Source organism: Acartia tonsa, chromosome 2 (assembly GCF_053477335.1).
Source record: "Acartia tonsa isolate MP-2025a chromosome 2, ASM5347733v1, whole genome shotgun sequence".
Classification (NCBI taxonomy): domain Eukaryota; kingdom Metazoa; phylum Arthropoda; class Copepoda; order Calanoida; family Acartiidae; genus Acartia; species Acartia tonsa.
The window spans coordinates 10,773,409-10,790,683 of record NC_137261.1 but is presented as its reverse complement, the minus strand read 5'-3'; the positions used below and the strand labels follow the sequence as shown (position 1 = coordinate 10,790,683).

The 17,275-nt window shown below is 33.9% G+C and overlaps 2 protein-coding genes and 1 long non-coding RNA gene across 5 annotated transcripts in view; 2 read left to right on the top strand and 1 right to left on the bottom strand.

The window, feature by feature from the left end:
- The first annotated feature begins 467 nt into the window (after positions 1-467).
- LOC145304441 (uncharacterized) lies at positions 468-2,625 on the top strand. The gene is made up of 5 exons (XM_080146324.1): positions 468-742; positions 982-1,038; positions 1,476-1,516; positions 1,850-1,990; positions 2,377-2,625. Exons 1-5 carry the CDS (start codon positions 553-555, stop codon positions 2,434-2,436), a joined length of 489 nt encoding a protein of 162 aa, XP_080002450.1. The 5' UTR covers positions 468-552; the 3' UTR covers positions 2,437-2,625.
- Positions 2,406-4,469, top strand: LOC145304451 (uncharacterized). Of its 2 annotated transcripts, XR_013874086.1 has the most exons (4): positions 2,406-2,460; positions 2,854-2,938; positions 3,125-3,190; positions 4,012-4,469. It is a non-coding gene; the product is annotated as an uncharacterized LOC145304451 (long non-coding RNA). The 2 variants fall into 2 exon arrangements; XR_013874085.1 differs by lacking the exon at positions 2,406-2,460 and having other exon boundaries at positions 2,931-3,190.
- Positions 4,470-5,010: 541 nt separating this feature from the next.
- LOC145304424 (protein madd-4-like) overlaps positions 5,011-17,275 on the bottom strand; it is a 111,333-nt gene continuing 99,068 nt past the window's right edge. The window contains exons 25-33 of one of the 2 annotated variants that reach the window (XM_080146307.1): positions 14,964-15,029; positions 12,327-12,393; positions 11,628-11,769; positions 10,397-10,471; positions 9,126-9,201; positions 8,299-8,458; positions 8,032-8,123; positions 6,247-6,392; positions 5,011-5,663 (exon numbers count right to left, since the gene is read on the bottom strand). In XM_080146307.1, the coding sequence (XP_080002433.1) occupies positions 5,346-5,663; positions 6,247-6,392; positions 8,032-8,123; positions 8,299-8,458; positions 9,126-9,201; positions 10,397-10,471; positions 11,628-11,769; positions 12,327-12,393; positions 14,964-15,029 (1,142 nt within the window). In that variant the 3' untranslated portion in view covers positions 5,011-5,345. The remainder of the gene's footprint in view (positions 5,664-6,246; positions 6,393-8,031; positions 8,124-8,298; positions 8,459-9,125; positions 9,202-10,396; positions 10,472-11,627; positions 11,770-12,326; positions 12,394-14,963; positions 15,030-17,275) is intronic. The other variant, XM_080146314.1, reaches the window with a different exon arrangement.

The window sequence follows — 17,275 nt, the reverse complement described above, 5'->3', positions numbered from 1 at the left end:
AATCCCAAAAATTTCTGCAACTCCTTCCCTGTTCTAGGCTTGCCCCAATCCTTAATCCGTTCCAGATATGCAGGATTCATTTTCAATCCATCGGCACTAATAATATGTCCCAAATAATGGCATTCTCTAGTCAATAAATCACACTTATCTAAATTTAATTTCAGGTTGACCTGCCGAAGAACTTGAAACAGTGCCTGCAGATGCTCTACGTGTTCCTCTGGACTTGATGAAAACACGATCAGATCGTCCAAGTAGCTGATACAGAATCCATACATACCTGGCAAGATAGACAGCACCTTATCCATCAGAGCACAGAACAGGCTGGGTGCATTACACAACCCAAATGGCAACCTGTTAAACAAATACATCCTGTTTGCTGCACTAAAAGCTGTTAACGGTTTAGAGTCTTCATCCATAGTCATCGAATGGTAGGCAGCTGTCAAATCAAGAGTACTGAATACCTTGCCAGAACCCAGCTTCGTCAAATTATCCGAGATCAGTGGCAGCGGCCACGCCACCCGCTTAGTCACGTTGTTGAGGTTGCGGAAATCGATGACAAACCTCAACTTAGCCTCTGCTCCAGGTGCAGCCTTCTTTTTCACAGCAAAGATAGGACTGGACCAATCCGAGAAACCCTCCTCAATAATGCCAGCATCCAGCCATTTGGTCAACTGTTCCTTCAATTTAGCATCGTACTCTGGATTCAAAGGAATATTTCTGGCCTTCACAGGTTTAGCTCCAGGTAACAATTCTATATTATATGTCATTAATCTACAATCTCCAATATCTGAATCATTCATTGAAAAGATATCAAAATTTTCCAAACAAATTTTAATAATCCTGGGTTTCAATTCTGGATTTTCCTTAATCATCTGGTTTTCATCTAACTTCAATTTTTGAATAATAAACTGTACCCGTTCATGCATTTTTTGCCCCGACAACTTTTCTGGCTTATCCAATTCATTAATTGTTTTATTACAGGTAACATCTTGATTATCCATGATGAAACAATGCCCCATCTTCACATTTCTCAGCAAGGTAATAGGTTTTATTGACGCATTAACCACATTAACCACACAGGACCCATCTTTCCGTGGCTGATACACCCCCTCAATAATCATAATCCCATTGCCACTTGTCATCTTAGAAGAATTAGGGGACACGTACCAAAGCCCATCATTCTTTAATCCAGTCACATGCACCACAGCGGTAGATCCTCCAGGATAAAAAATAGTTTTATCCAGCAACTTCACATTATACTTCGTTGAATATAACTCTCCAAACCCACCCCCCTCCTTTATCCCTGGCAAGGTAGGTTTAGATGGAATTTCAGAATTCATTCGTCCGGACAAAATAGGAATTTTCTGTATCTCTGCCACCACCTGTTTCTGTAAACAGGAATTAATAGGAACAGATTCCCCACAAAATTCAAACTTATCTTCATCCAAACAAATATTAATTTTATTCTTTTTCAGGAAATCAGATCCAAGATTTACCAACCTACTCGTCACCTCAGGTACATAAAATATCTCCGTAAACACAGCTTGAGTTCCAGCAAATCTAAATTTCAACTCAACACATCCAATAATATTAACTTTCTTTAAATCTACTGAATATGCTGATAATTTAGCAGGACAAAACTCAACTCCATGTTTATCAAGAATTTCTCTAGATATCAAAGAATTAAAATTATTTCCTGTATCAATAATTCCTAACTCCTTCACCGGAATATCAGCCCCAGGCACAAGAAATTCTAAATCCGCACAAATAGGCATTTTCGTTATCTTCAAAAACTTCACAATCTCTTGAAAACACTAGTCATTATAATTAATATATCCATATATTTTAGATATACATCATTCCACTACACAGCAGTCAGCCCCTCATCTGTCACCAGCCGCCAACATACTGTTCAATTTATGAAATTCTGTACATCTCCCAAACTACCAGCATCACACAGCTACACTCCAAGTTTTTTTTTTTTATACAGGTAAGTACCTCTCGAAGTATTCAACCTTGCATAGGTACTTATCAAAAAATAATATATAGTAGATATATATATATATATATATAAATATATATATATAATGTTTTCATTAACACGATCACACCTTGACTGACGAATAAACAAGACAGTAATGCTTTATAAAGTTGAAAGCAATAATGTAAATACAAGACAGCAAAATTAACTATTTACAGTACTATAGCCTATATAATGAATATGAATAAAAAAAAAAACGATCTATAAATTTCATCCTAGAATGAGATTTATACATCAAATCAATCATATCCATTACATAGGATATTGCTGGAAATTGTTTCTGGCTATGTCAGCAATCATAGCCTCATACTGTTTCTCATCTCTGCTCTTTTCAGAATCCACAACAGGCCCCACCTGATTGCCCCACCTATCCACAACAGGCCCCACCTGATTGACTGTCTTCTTCAGAAACTGCTCAGGTATTACCCTATTATTAGGCACTCCAGGACCCTCTTTCTTTTCGCTACCGGCTGAGAAAAACTTAGCTTTGGTCTTTCCTATGCGAGAATCAGGAGCTGGCGGCTTGCCATCTCTCTTCTGCCAGCAACTAGCCACTACATGACCTTTTTTCCCACAATACCAACAAATCATAGTTTTAGCCTTCGAATTCAGAGCCCCAATCACGTTCTCAACCTGATCCCAAGGAATATCATCATCCCCTTCAATCCACGCATTATTATCGCCAATCTCAGTCCTGCCCTCCATATCAGATACATGCACTTCACTGATTACAGGCCTAGCTTTCACCTCCCTAGAATCCTCTAGCCTCAACCCTTCCATAGCCTGAGAATAACAGGACGTTACATTTTCAGGTGATACGTGTCCAGAACGAGCCCAGCTTACATAATGCTGACCTCTGCGAATCAAATAAGTCAAGAAAGCACTGTAATCTTCCAGGTAATGCATAGATTCAATGAAATTAGCCATATCTCTAGCTAAATCAGAAAACAGCAAATTCTTAGCCACATTATTATAGAAATCACGCCAAGATTGTCTAGAAATTTGACCAGGATGCATAAGCCTAAACAGACGCAATTTAGCATTGAAAAACACATCCACATTCTGACCACTCTTTTGTTTCAGGGCGTAAAAGAATTCGGTAGCCGACTCTGTATCAGCAAAGGGTATCACCAACCTTCTTATCAACAGGTAATAACCTAAAGCACTTAAGGAAGCATTAGCCTCCGGCGTAATCAACCTCCCCATCTTCTTCCCTTTGCACTCAAAAATCCTATTGTACAGGATGTCCTTGAAAAGCATAGGATCCTCCAACTTTGCGAACCTAGCAACCCTCCATAAGGATAAGAAATAATCCTCAAAATCAATGTTTCCATCCCAAAATGGAGCATCCCGCACAAAATCACTATCCCACTTGACTCCTCTTACAAGACAAAACTCCTTAAACTGCTCCTCTACAGTCTGTTGGCTTACACTTCCGCCGGCCACCTTTTTATAGGCCTTAAGCACGTCAGCCCTTTCCTCAATTAAAGGAAATATATCCAACAATTGGTTTTCATATTCGGTCAAACAACTCTCACGAACATTCATCCAATTTCCATTCCCAACAGGACCTAAAAACTCAATCTGCGAAAACTTCAAATGGCCAGGAGCACTTTTCCCTCTTTTAGCCTCAAAATTTGTAGAATCCAATTTAGCCTCCACACTCAAACGATTAATGAAAGATGTATTAAACGAATCATCCCCCGTCGCCTTGACTGCAGATACACTAGCCCCCATACTTGTTTCATACAAAAAACCGCTAATATCCCCATCCACTGGCAATTGCGCCACCTTTTTCTTAATAGTAGCCAAATCAACATCATAACCTAACTTCTTATGCTCATCAGAGTTCTTAAACTCTTTCACCTTATTCTCCAGCCGTTTATTCGCCGCCGTTAACTTATCCACCTGATCTTTGACAGTCGTATGCTCCTGCAACATTGCCCTAACATATTTTTTTATGCTTTCAGGCACAACGTCATTCTCCACCTCGCCCAACGCCAACTCCACATTCGCATTGGCACCTGCACCAGCATCCTCAGCCGCAGCATCCTCCTCCTCCCAATGTTCGGGAGTTCCATCATCATCCTGACTGTCATTCTCCCGAGGACGTTTAGGCGGCCGTCCACGCTTGCCTTCAGTTTTACCCCGCTCTCCTTTTTCTCCATCAGCCATATCCGAGCACTGGAACTAGATCCGCCGTGAAATTTAGATCAAAAGAGTTAAAGAATGAAATTCCACAGAAACCTGAAATATAAATCAAGTTAGAAATATAAAAACTAAAACAAAACTGTGAAAAATCCGAGACAAAAAAATATCTCAAAAAGTGAGTGACTTCAAATTAAACACCACTTCCCCCACCCTTAACTCAGCAGCAGGTCTAAATAACACGTAGCACAATAAGACTGCGCCAAATGTGATATAGACAAACAGCATAAACTAATGATAGAGTAGACTTAATGTTCAATTCAAAATGCAATCAGATTTTTAAGTATTTATTATATTGGATTAAATGCAGTTTTTGAGTAAATAAGATTATATATTGATACTATATTTAGAAATGATTAAATATGTTAATAAGTCAAAACTACTGATTATTTAAAGCTGGATAGTTCTGAAGTAGCAGGATGTCTGTCTGTATATCAGGACACCAAACAACAGGATGACTGTCTGTTTAATTAATACAACGTATTAATTAACTATGCACTTTGAAGGGGTAAAATATCTGCTTAGGCAAACTATATAAAGTAATAGGATGTCTGTAAATAGCTGTATTGGTCTTAATAAAGACTCGAACCCAAACCAGATAATGTTCTGTGTTAGGACTCTCAATATCAACTGACTTAAATATATTTTCTCTTTATTCTTTCTGAGAGCAATTAAAGAGCAATTAAGAGTAACAATTAACATATGGTCTGCAAACTTAAATATATGACATCACAACATAAATATATGACAGTTAATTATAGTTCTTTTGACTTAAACAAAGCATTTGACGACATACACAAATTAGGAAACCATTAAAAACTCCTGAATAAACGTCCTATTGATGTAAAATACTAAAACATAAAATAAGATTTGCACTGGGGACTTGTTTTGGCAGCTAACTCTATATAAATCTAATACAATTAACACTACTTTTTTTAGTAACATTTTAAGTTTTTAACAATTGTCTGTTATAATAGTTTTTCTAAAATTGATTTTAAACCCTTTTCTGTTGAGTGAACAGATCTTTTCTAAAAAGTCACATTAGATCTGTTTTATTAGGTTTTTTGTTTATTTCATATTCAGGATAATATGATAATTATGGTGCTAAAGCAGCTGAGCATGATTTACAACATTGTTCTGAGTATTTCTCCTTATGACACATGTTATAGGACTTGACAATAGGGCAAAACTTGCTGGTATCCTCACAGGGGGACTTAGTGTTCCTGCCATCCCGCTCCGCGCCCACTACCTGCAGGACGGGCAGCGCCTGCCATGGCGCACAGTCTGGCGCCTGACACCGCATCATGCTACTGGGCCGGTCGTCCTGGCATTCAGTGACTGGTGCATGGCCACCGCGCAACCACTCGCATGAGACTGAACGACGACGCTCGCTGTTGCCGCAGGTTCGAGTGCACTGAAACATAAAGGTTTAATTATAAAAACAAATAACAATTTAAATTTGAAATTTATAATTTTGGTTGGTCATTTGATTCATATAATGATTTACTCTAGAAAGGGTGTATGGCCATGGGTATAGTCAACTGTACCTTTTCATAATAACCTAAAACCTTTCTGAAGATTACATGAAAAGTTTTGGCACTCAACTTATTAGACCAACCAATCAAAATTCAATAAAAAGTACCAAAGTTGTTAAGCCAACGAATAGAATAACGTTATTAGAAAACTTTGGGGACTTGAGTAATAAACAGCCCCATGTATCCTCCCTCTCTGGATGAAATACCATAGGATACAAACAATAATAGTCTAGGTATAAAATCTTTTGTTTGGTGTACATGCCACGAATCTCCCAATTCAAAGACTCCAATATATTCCTTGCTCTGACATGATAGTTTAGACTCACCTGTTACCATTCTCCTAATACCCAGACTCCAATACATTCTTTGCTCTGACATGATAGTTTAGACTCACCTGTGACCATTCTTCTAATACCCAGACTCCAATACATTCCTTGCTCTGACATGATAGTTTAGACTCACCTGTGACCATTCTCCTAATACCCAGACTCCAATACATTCCTTGCTCTGACACGACTGTTTAGACTCTGGCTTGGCCTCATTCTCACACCGAGATTCGTCAACCAACTTGCCACCCTCCAGACAATCCACTGACCGTGTCATTAAACCTAAATATAATATTTCATATTTAACATCATATTTTGCAAATAATATAATACATATATTAGTAATTAGAGAATTAGTATTAAACTAGGGATAAATTGATGCACAACTCCAATTATAATAAACTAAACTACCCCTTATAAATCTATTAAATCTATAATTAAAATTAATCTGTAAATTAAATCTATAATGGAGAAGTTTGAAAAGTGCCAGTTTGTAGAACCAACGAATGAGAAAACGTGTTTCTTAATCATGTGGGGTAAGTAAATTACTGTCCAAGGTCCCTTACTCTCTGATTATATTTAAAAGTATTTAACTGCGAACATACACATAGTGAATTAAGCTTAATAGAAAACGCTTTGTGAAATAATAAATCATATGTACTATCTCTAAATAAACTGTTTATAAACATATATATCTTTACAGTCAATAATATATTGAACAATTATCTGAAAAGTAATCAAATTCTTTTTACCCATTCACCAGAAAAATAATCTTTTCTTTTCTTTCTTTGATTTATTTGTCTGGCTTGCAAAGGTCAATGTTTTCCTTGTTGTTTAAATTCAAAATAGGCATTGTCTATAAATTTACAGGGTGTCCACCATTATCATATTTGGTATCGATGTCTAAGTATTCATTCAAGTTACAGGGTGTACACATACTATGAACATATAAAACTGTGTTCCTAGAGATACATTCAGCCAAGTTACAGGGTGTCCACGGACTATGAATATATATACATGTGTGTCTAGAGATACATTCAGCTAATTTACAGGGTTTCCACGGACTATGAATATATATACCTATGTGTCAACAGATACATTCAGCCAAGTTACAGGGTGTCCACGGACTATGAATATATACAGTGTGTTTTTTTTATGAGAACTTTTTTGAAAGCAATTTTACCCCACTTATAGTTATCAGAATTTAATGATTAACGGTTTATTTTCTTCGTTTTTTATAACCATTTATAGAACATCAAAAAAATATTTCAGTTTTTATTAAAAAAGTACAGTAAAATCAAAAATTCAAAACCTGGGTGTCAACATCTAAAAATTATTTTAGTGCATTTTTCTCATGCTCAAATCTTCTACCCTTTGCAAGAATGGCTGCAAAACGCTTTAAAGTTGAGATACAGAGTTAAAAATTGACACAGATACTTTTAGGGACATGTACTAGAATATATCAAAGTTTGAATGCCATATCTAAACCAGGGAGGGAGAACTGGCCCCCCAAAGTGGACTACTGAAAATCCAATTTTTTTCTTGCAAAGGTTTGAAGATTTGAGCTTAAGAAAAATGCGCTAAAAGCTTTTTTAGATGTTGACACCTAAGTTTTGAATTTTTGATTTTACTGTACTTTTTTAATAAAAACTGAAATATTTTTTTAATGTTTTATAAATAGTTATAAAGAACGAAGAAAATAAGCCGTTAATCATTAAATTCTGATAACTATAAGTGGGGTAAAATTGCTTTCAAAAAAGTTCTCATAAAAAAAACACACTGTATAACTGTGTCTAGAGATATATTTAGATAAGTTACAGGGTGACGGCGGACTATGAATATATAATATATACTTGTGTGTCCAGATATACTATACATTTAGCCAAGTTACAGGGTGTCCACAGACTATGAATATATATACCTGTGTGTCTAGAGATACATTCAGCCAAGTTACAGGGTGTCCAAGGGCTGTGAATCCATTTTGCGCATTTTCCTCCACACTTACGAACTTGCCTAAACAAATTACGAGAAATAAATAAATGATTTTGTTAAACTTTATCGCTTTTAACTATGGCCAAAATGACCTAACATAGTTAAAATGGTTAAACTATCCACAGAAAAACACAGCTCTAATGTTAATGTTGGTCGTACTGTCGAAAAATTCATAATATTGAAGAAAAAACCTTACCTTGGTTTCTTAAGTTTAGCAGCTGTACAGAAGCTGTGTGGTACAATGCGCGGATCTTCTGACTGTCGCAGCTGCATTTGGCAGCTCAGATCACGCTTCTGCTGACCCTGACAGCTGTTCGAACAGACTCCCCATTTTCCGGTCACCCAAGCCAATGGCCCTTAAATTATACATCGTTTTATCTTTAAAAAAATGAGAACTAAATTGTATCTTTCTTTAAAAGTTTTACTCTATTTTCATGTATAAACACATAAAATAAAGAGATCATTCATGATTCCTTTATACATCATCACTCATGAAAATATAAAACTTTTCAAAAAGAATTAGGGCACTTGAAATTTAGATCAAATGTATCAATTACTAAACAAGCACAACCATTTCCGAAATGAAAACTGGATACCTAATCATCTTTGAGTATAACCATCATTACACATCTAAATCATAACCCTTTCGACTGCAGAATTGTTTTAAGTAGAGGCTTGCACAGTTTTTCACCAGGGGTGTGTGAAACTATGAGGTAAAAAATGGAAAGGCAGGAGTTTTCAATAAAAATTAATAGGGATTTTGACTCCCTTTACTTCATGCCAATGGTTTAAGGATAGGCTAAATTAACAAATTTGCTTAAATACAAATATTTTGGTATTAGGTAAATCCACTTAATAATATATTTGAGACGAAAAAAATAAAGGTACAATATTGAAAAATGAGTAGTTCTAGAATATCTCAAACTGAAGTAATTGAAGCAATAGTTGAAATGTCACTTTTATGTCATATAAAAGTCGTCTTATAAAAGCAAAAGTAGCCTTATTATTAAAAAGTCGTCTTACCTTTATGTTTCAAATTCTTATGGCGCCTCTTGTTCTTCCTTCGCCTCTTCTTTGTGTTACGCTCAAATGGAAATTTCTAGAAATTAAATATTATCAGAATTAACACTTATAAAAACAAACGGTAGTTACAGAGATCTAGGTGAGGCGAACACAAATCGTTAGCTTGAAGGGAGGAAGGGGACATTGTGATGTTTATTACACTAGTCCCCAAAGTTTTATAATAATGTTTTTTTATTCGTTGGCTCAACAACTTTGGGGCTTATTGAATTTTGATTGGTTAGTTCATGAAGTTGAGTGCCTAAACGTTTCAACCACTAATTATAATCTACAGAAGGTGTAATTTTATGTTTTTCATTGGACATGTACATCAATTTATCGGCCATTGTCAAATCCCTTTATATTCCTGTTAGCTTGTACTGTCTGTGGTGTAGGAAATTTTTCTTGTAATCCAAAGCCAATTTTTTTTATCTGAAGTAAAAATATTTTCTTTATACTTCTTTACAAGAGTTCAAATAAAACAAGGAAATTTTTACGAAATCAGATACCAGTTATATTTTATTCATTAATGGAAGATGAATAATTCCATTGAGCTATTACAAAACAATTTGCAACAATCTATTCGGCCTGTCAAAATAATAACTAATGTAACAAAATGTGTAAATTTTTGGATTTTCAGTATCCAGTTTTATAAGCTGTTTTGAAAGCTATCCCTCATCATTCCCACTGTTTAGAAGATTTGCTTTTTCATAAAGTAGAAAAGAAAGCCATCTATTTAAGAACATATTCTATATAAAACCTCATATTTTTACAATTCTTTATTTTTCAATTCTTTATATTTACTTTGTGTTTTTAGTACTGGCAAAAGTAATTTTGTAAGACTTTTCATAAAACTCAAAAATCTACGTTCATGTAGTAATTAAAACATTAAACATTTATTTTTGAAAAACTTCAAAAAGAACATGACGTAAAAACCTGGTAATATTATAAAAAGCTTTAAGTCAAAAACTTTTTTTTGTATTATGGCTTAGAAACCAATTAATATCTGCTAGATTATAACCGGTTCTCTGCTGCACTGATAAATCATGTAATTAATAGTATTACAAAAATTTTCAACGAATAATAAAATAAAAATCATAAAATAAAAACCAGTATTATAAGCACGGGCCTTCGGTCCCTCAGTAGAAACAAAACTGGTTATAATCCTAAAATTTAACATTTTGATATCCGCGGAAGCTGTCTATAATACGATGTGATAAATAACTATTACAAACCTGTGCGAGCAGGGCCAAACAAATAGCTATAAAAATATTGCTATAATTTGTTTTACTAGCCCCACTTGCTATATCCTGTAGCAGCGTGAAATTAAATAATAATGTTAGTAAATAAGAAACATAGAGCCATTTTAAATTTTAAATCAATGTAAAGTATTTTTTGTCAAAGAAATCTATATATAATTACTTAAATGATGCAACAGATCTTCATGTAAAACTCTCAGCTGGCTTAAATAACATAACCCCCCATGCACTCCTACTCAATAAACGAACTGACCAATAAATGAAGTCCATAAAAGCAACCTAAAATAACCTAAATTTTCCTCTGTCAATATATCCATTACTTTTTTTGGTAAAATAAATCAAAAGTAAATGTTTTATAATACTAAAAGAATCTTTGAAAGATTGAATTATCTTCCAATAACAAATCCCTGCTCAAAATCTTTAAAAAAAACTATTCTGTAACATGTAAGATCATTTGTGAAAAATAAGATAACACAAAAAAATAATGAAACAAAAAACCCAATAGCTAATTATTACACAAACAAGGATAATTCTTTCCAATGTTGCGAAGCATTGTTAAAGAAAGATTAAGACAAACATTTGAAAGAACAAGTAAAAGGCCACTGGAAAAGTTTTAAGGAGTAGATTCGCTACTAAAAGTACATGTTACTGCATAATTATATATTACAAAAATAGGTTTGATGGGAAAATATTGTAAAACAAAAAATATTGTTTTCTTTATTTGCCAAAATCTGGGAATATAATAAAAGAAATACACTAATATAATGTTATACTTCTTTAAAAGTAGCAAGATGACTGTGTGTCTGTGTGTAGCAAAAGATCTTTTTAACAACTAAACTAGCATGTTTCTTCTATAATGAAACCCTTCTATTAGGTCTAGTGAAAGCTGATAACTATTTTTGGGGGAGGGTACCTCCACTCTCCCAAGATAAATCGCCAATGGAAAAATTTTATCTTCTTCGTTTTTTGTGATACCTAACTTTACATAATTGAAAAAAATAATAGGGTATAGTCCCTTTGGTAACATCGCACCTTATGGGGCGTCTCTTCGTATTTTTCACAGTAGCAAATTACCTAACCCTGTGGGGCAATCACCTAACCCAATATAACCTAACCTAACCTATAAAAAGCCATTTTAAAAATACGACGAATCGCCCCTTATGGGGCGATGTTACGAAAGGGACTATTCCCAAATAATAAATCATACCTCAGGTTGTTGAATAGATTGGTGTTGGTTGTTGTTAGGGTTGTTGGGGTTGATGTTGTGTTGATTATGGGGCTGGGGGCTGTTGGCCTTCACATCGTCCCCCCCAAAAGAGTCCCAGTAGATATACTCGTTCCATTTGCCCCTAAATCATTGATTGGACCGTTAGAAACCCACTATAACTAAGATTATTAAATTGAAAGGTTATGTAATAAAAGGAAAAAATCATATTTTTGACAGCGAGAAGAAATGGGGGGGGGGGGGGTAGGGTCGGTCAATCTCAAATATTATAAAAACTATTTTTTTTTGTAACAAATTGTTTTGGTCAGCAAAACAATATATTATAAATATACACATTACTTTTTTTCATATAAATGAACAGAAAATATGGATCTCATTAATTTTTTTTTTTGGGATATTGATTGTAAAACTTCTCTTTTTTCATAATTTGTCTTGCTTTTTATCTTGCTATTGGGAATTTTTTTAAAGGCCTTTTTTCAAAAATCTTCCTTTCCAATTAAAATGAAACAAATGGAGGGGTCAAAATTTAAATTAAACTGGTTAAATTCGTTTGGTTAAAAACTTTTAAATATTTATTTACTGAATCTTCTTTGGTCGGTTTAAACTTTTCAACCAAAACGTTTAATTTACAGAAGGGACAATTTTGTCTATCATTAGTGGTTAACTAAATTATTTGTTTACCTGTCCTCTGCGTCGTGATTGAGAACATTGTTGTGGGGGACACCAGAGTATTCTGTAAACATCGTATCTAAATATAATTAAAGATAGAAATCGATAGATCTTAACCTAACCTAAAGCAAGCTTAAAATAAAATTTTAAGGTCTGTTATAGTTTCAATGAATAGATTATTAATTGGATGTTGCACCAGATTTTCATGTAATAAAGTGATGCTCGCAGCTGGCTAAAATATCATTATCCCCTTTCTACCCTCTTTAGCCCAACCCCTCCCCTCAGACTGGATGAAGGAACTGTCCAATAAATGAGGTTCATATTAGGAAGCTAAAGGGGGTGTCCACTGTCAACACCCCACAAAAAGGTTCAAATTGGAGAGGCCCCTTTTCCTTTTTTCATCTTCTCAAGGTTTACACCTCCCTGCCAAAATCCTGTGCACGCCACAGGCATGTGTTTATAAATATTTAAAGTGAAAAATATCATAGTTCTAATATTAAATATAAATTTTATTTTAAGATACAAAATTACAAAAAATTAAGAATGGTATACTATATGTTAAACAAGACGATTCCTGTTGGTTTTAATATAATAGGATGTCTGTCTGTGGGTATGTAATTTTGTAATAGAGGTATCAAGTTCACTTAGTTTGGAAAAGATTAATAATACATCTCTCACCCACTCAGGGGCTAAGAAATGGTCAATATATACATATTACAGTGTCCCGTCTTAGAAAAATTTGGTTGATTTATGCAAAAAATGACCCATGTAAAATATTTTTATTGCAAAAAAGTGCTACGGTACAAGCTCTTTGGAATTTTGAGGCCCCCCTTATGGAGGGTCAAAAATTCAGAACTATGGTTTCATGGTGCTCCCAGGAAAGGCCTTGAGGAGTAGAATTAGGAAACTTTGACCGATTCAAAATATCTCGTTCCTAGCCTTAGAAATGACTAAAAAAACCACCATTTTTTAGAGTTTATTGTGAATTGTCCAATTTGTAGAGGTTTTTTGAGATTTTCTCAGGCTAGGAACGAGATATTTTGAAACGGACAAAAGTTCCTTATTCTACTCCTCAAGGCCTTTCACCATAATCCGGAGGTTTTTTTTTTGCATTTAAGTTTAGTTATGGGAAATGTACAGTTACAATTTTTTAAAAATTTATATAAATTCTTTTTTTCCTGATATCTTATAACACTTTGCTCAAGTTGAACCAATTTCATTTTCTTTGATAAATTGAGAAAAAAAAGTAATGAAACATATTATAACATGTTTGCGATTTTGTAATTTACAATTTTATCAAAAAACTTTATTTAGACGTGTTTATTTTTTGAAATAGGTCACTGAAAATGATTAAAATAATTAAAATTTGTTGTTTAAAATCTAAATTTTTCTTTAACATACACATGAATATTTATTAAATATCTAAATCATGGCTATATTTTACAACCTTATAGCTTGCAGAGGCTGTATTGTCAATGGGAGGGGACAATAGGCTATCTATTACACAAGTCTTATTAACGTTTTCTTATTTGTCAACCACACAACTTAGGAGACTCTGAATAAATTTTAAGAATAGTCCCTTTCGTGGCAACGCCCCTTAAGGGGCGATTCGTCGTATTTATAAAATTTCTATTGGTTGATTCATTTAGCTGAGTGTCCTAACGTTTTAACCAATTATTGCAATCAGCAGAAGGGGTAATTTTATGTATCACCATTAGGGATGTACAGATATTTATCGATTATTATCTTATCCCTTTGGATCCCAGCTACTGTGTATTAAGAGAAAATGTAAGATTAATGGATAATTTTCCATGTATATTTTTTGTACGATTCCTTAAAATGTAAATGAACCATCCAACCACCACCCATTTTGTAGAATTTCTTGCATAATCTTTGACTAAGATGAATTCCGCAAGGTATCAATATTTTTCATCTCTAGTATGAAGAAGTGCATTCATACTTAAACCCGACACCACATCAACAAATGCTGAAGAAAAAATATTAAATTTTTGAGAGTGGGGGAGGGGGGGGGGGTTATTTTATTCTTAATAATTTCAATGTATTTTTTCTCCAATCTACTTTCATACATCATGAATATTTAGTGCCAGAAAAATGCTCGGTATTATCCTCTTAGAAATTTTTTTTCAATATTGAAGAAAATTTGAGTACCCCCCCCCCCCTCCCCCCCGACAGCGAACTATGAACTCTGGCCGCAGCGCTCGGCTCCCTAGCCTGCCTAGCCGCAGCGCTCGGCCCCCTTGCCTGCCTAGCCGCAGCGCTCGGCTCCCTAGCCTAAAACCTAACCTAACCTAAAATAGATGTTCGTCGGTAGTCGTGGGGGGGGGGGAGGGGTTCAAAATTGAAAAAAAAATTTTCTAAGAGGATAACACCTCATTTTTTGGTCAGTTTAATCATCCAGTAGGAGAGAAGATTATGGGGGTTATCGTTATTTTGGCCCGCTGTAAGATTCACTTTATTAAAGAACATAAAAATATGGAATAAGATCCAAGTAACAAAAAAATCCCTTTCTTTACGAGTAGAAAAGGAAAGGAGAGACATCGTAATATAGAATGTAATAATGTTATACTAATTAACACAGACTCATACACAGCCTATTACTTATAAAGTTTACAAACTAAAAGGGCTTACCTCTATTGTAGTAATTATTCTCCGGATATTTGACTTCAATATGAATTTCTCCGCGAGAATCATCAGCTAAAAATAAGAAAATTTAGATATAAAGCTTCTCTAGAAAAGTAATATGGTGGTTGGTCGTTATTGTTTGAACTATTAAAAAGTGACGTCTACTTAAAAGATCTTTTCAAAAGCCGATAAGTAAAAGAAAGGCTGTTAGTGGCCCAATTTTGTACTGTATATTTAATTAAAATAAGGTTGTACCTCCAATTTTAAAAAGATATATTTTCTAGAATATACAAACAGAGAGTTTCTAAAAACAAAATATTACTTTTAGAAGCACTATTTACCATTTTCGTCTCCTAAGTTTCTTGAACCAAAAAATGAACTATATTGGTATATCTATTGTCTATGCTTAAAGAGTCTTTTAAAGAATTCACCTTACTTTTAAAAACGAAGTAAAATTTATGATGCAAAAAATTATTTCGATTTATCTACTGTACAAATTTATATATTATTTATTTAGAATTGAATAAAACGTATATTTAATGAAGTAAATAGGGCAAATGTTATCATAAAATTTGGTAAAATTACACACAGGACAAAAGCCATAAAATTAAAGATAAGGGCCTAGAGAAATAGCACAAATTAATGTTTTGTGTTTAAACGTTATCAAGGCAGGGGTGTATATTCTGCATGGGATCCCCGGCTCAGGAGGGGGGAAAAAAAAAAAAAAAGTGGTTGGAGGGAAAAAAATGTAAAAATTAAGAAAACTGAAAACATTTTTTCCATTTCGCCCCCCTCCTTGGTTAAAAAAACTAAAAAAATGTGTGGTAGGAGGGATAAAATAAATAAAATATAGAGTTCTTTAAATATTTTTCTATTTCCCCCCCCCCCCCTACTTTTTAAGAAAAATCTAGGGGGAAAAAAAATAAATCTTGTGCAGAATATACACCCCTGTATCAAGGATAAGACAATAGAGGATAATTTAATAATCATCCCAATGGTAATTACCCCTTCTGTAGATTAAAATTATTGGTTCAAAAGTTTGGACACTATTTTTTTGGAACCAAACATATTTCATAAGAGTATTTAAAGTATAGCCAACTAATAAGATAACATGGTTATAAACTTTGGATACCAGTGTAATTATCAGTCTCATATCAGCCCCCTTCCTTTAAATGCAAGATTCTTAATAAGATTTAAATAAGAAGCGAAAATTTGTATTCAATCTATCATTTTTAAAAGCGAAGCTTTTCTATAATTAGGGTCGGTCCGTACGTCCGTCCGTCCGTCCGAGATAGATAGCTTTTATTCGTTAATTTAGGCATGTTATAATTGTCCTATCGATTTCAAACTTTGCATGATGATTTCTCTAGTAGTTGGGTACGATTTAGAAAGCGTAGCAACTCTATAATCATTACCAGAATGTCCGTACGTCGATTTTAAACATGTTGATTTTTTTACTTTTTTAACAACAAATTTTCAAGTGTTCTATTTATCCGTTTGATCTAATTTTTGGTATATTGATTCCTGGGACAACAAAGAACAATATTATAAGCGAAGCAACTCTATAATCAAGTCCAAAATGTAAGTATGTCCATAAACATTATCCTGTTTTTAAGCAGTTTTTCAACAAATTTACTTACAATTTTTATTCGACATTTATACATTTATGTTCCGATTTTTCAGTTCAGATACTATACAAGTGTTAATGTCCGTTTGTCCTACCGTTTCAGTGCTTCGCTTTTATGGATGTTGTCATCCTTGTTTTCTATAAAATCAATTTAAATTTTTTGCTCCAAAACTTGTAAACAAAATTGTACTTGTTTTGAGAAATTCTTACATAATTTGACAAGAATAAAAATAATTGATGAATTATTTGGCATTAGCTTTTCTTATTTTATCTTCTAGCTAGTAATTTTCAAATCAAGAATAAACTTTTTACACATTTTTTAGATACAGATTAGATAAGAAAGTTATATCTATAACAATTTTTTTTCTATTATTGCATCTTTATCTATCTATCTAGGCTGCCTGTCTATCTACTCTGTCTACCTGTCTAGCTGTCTATCTATCTATCTATCTATCTATCTATCTATCTATCTATCTGTCTATCTGTCTATCTGTCTATCTGTCTATCTGTCTATCTGTCTATCTGTCTATCTGTCTATCTGTCTATCTGTCTATCTGTCTATCTGTCTATCTGTCTATCTGTCTATCTGTCTATCTGTCTATCTGTCTATCTGTCTATCTGTCTATCTGTCTATATGTCTATCTATCTATCTGTCTATATGTCTATCTGTCTATCTGTCTATCTGTCTATC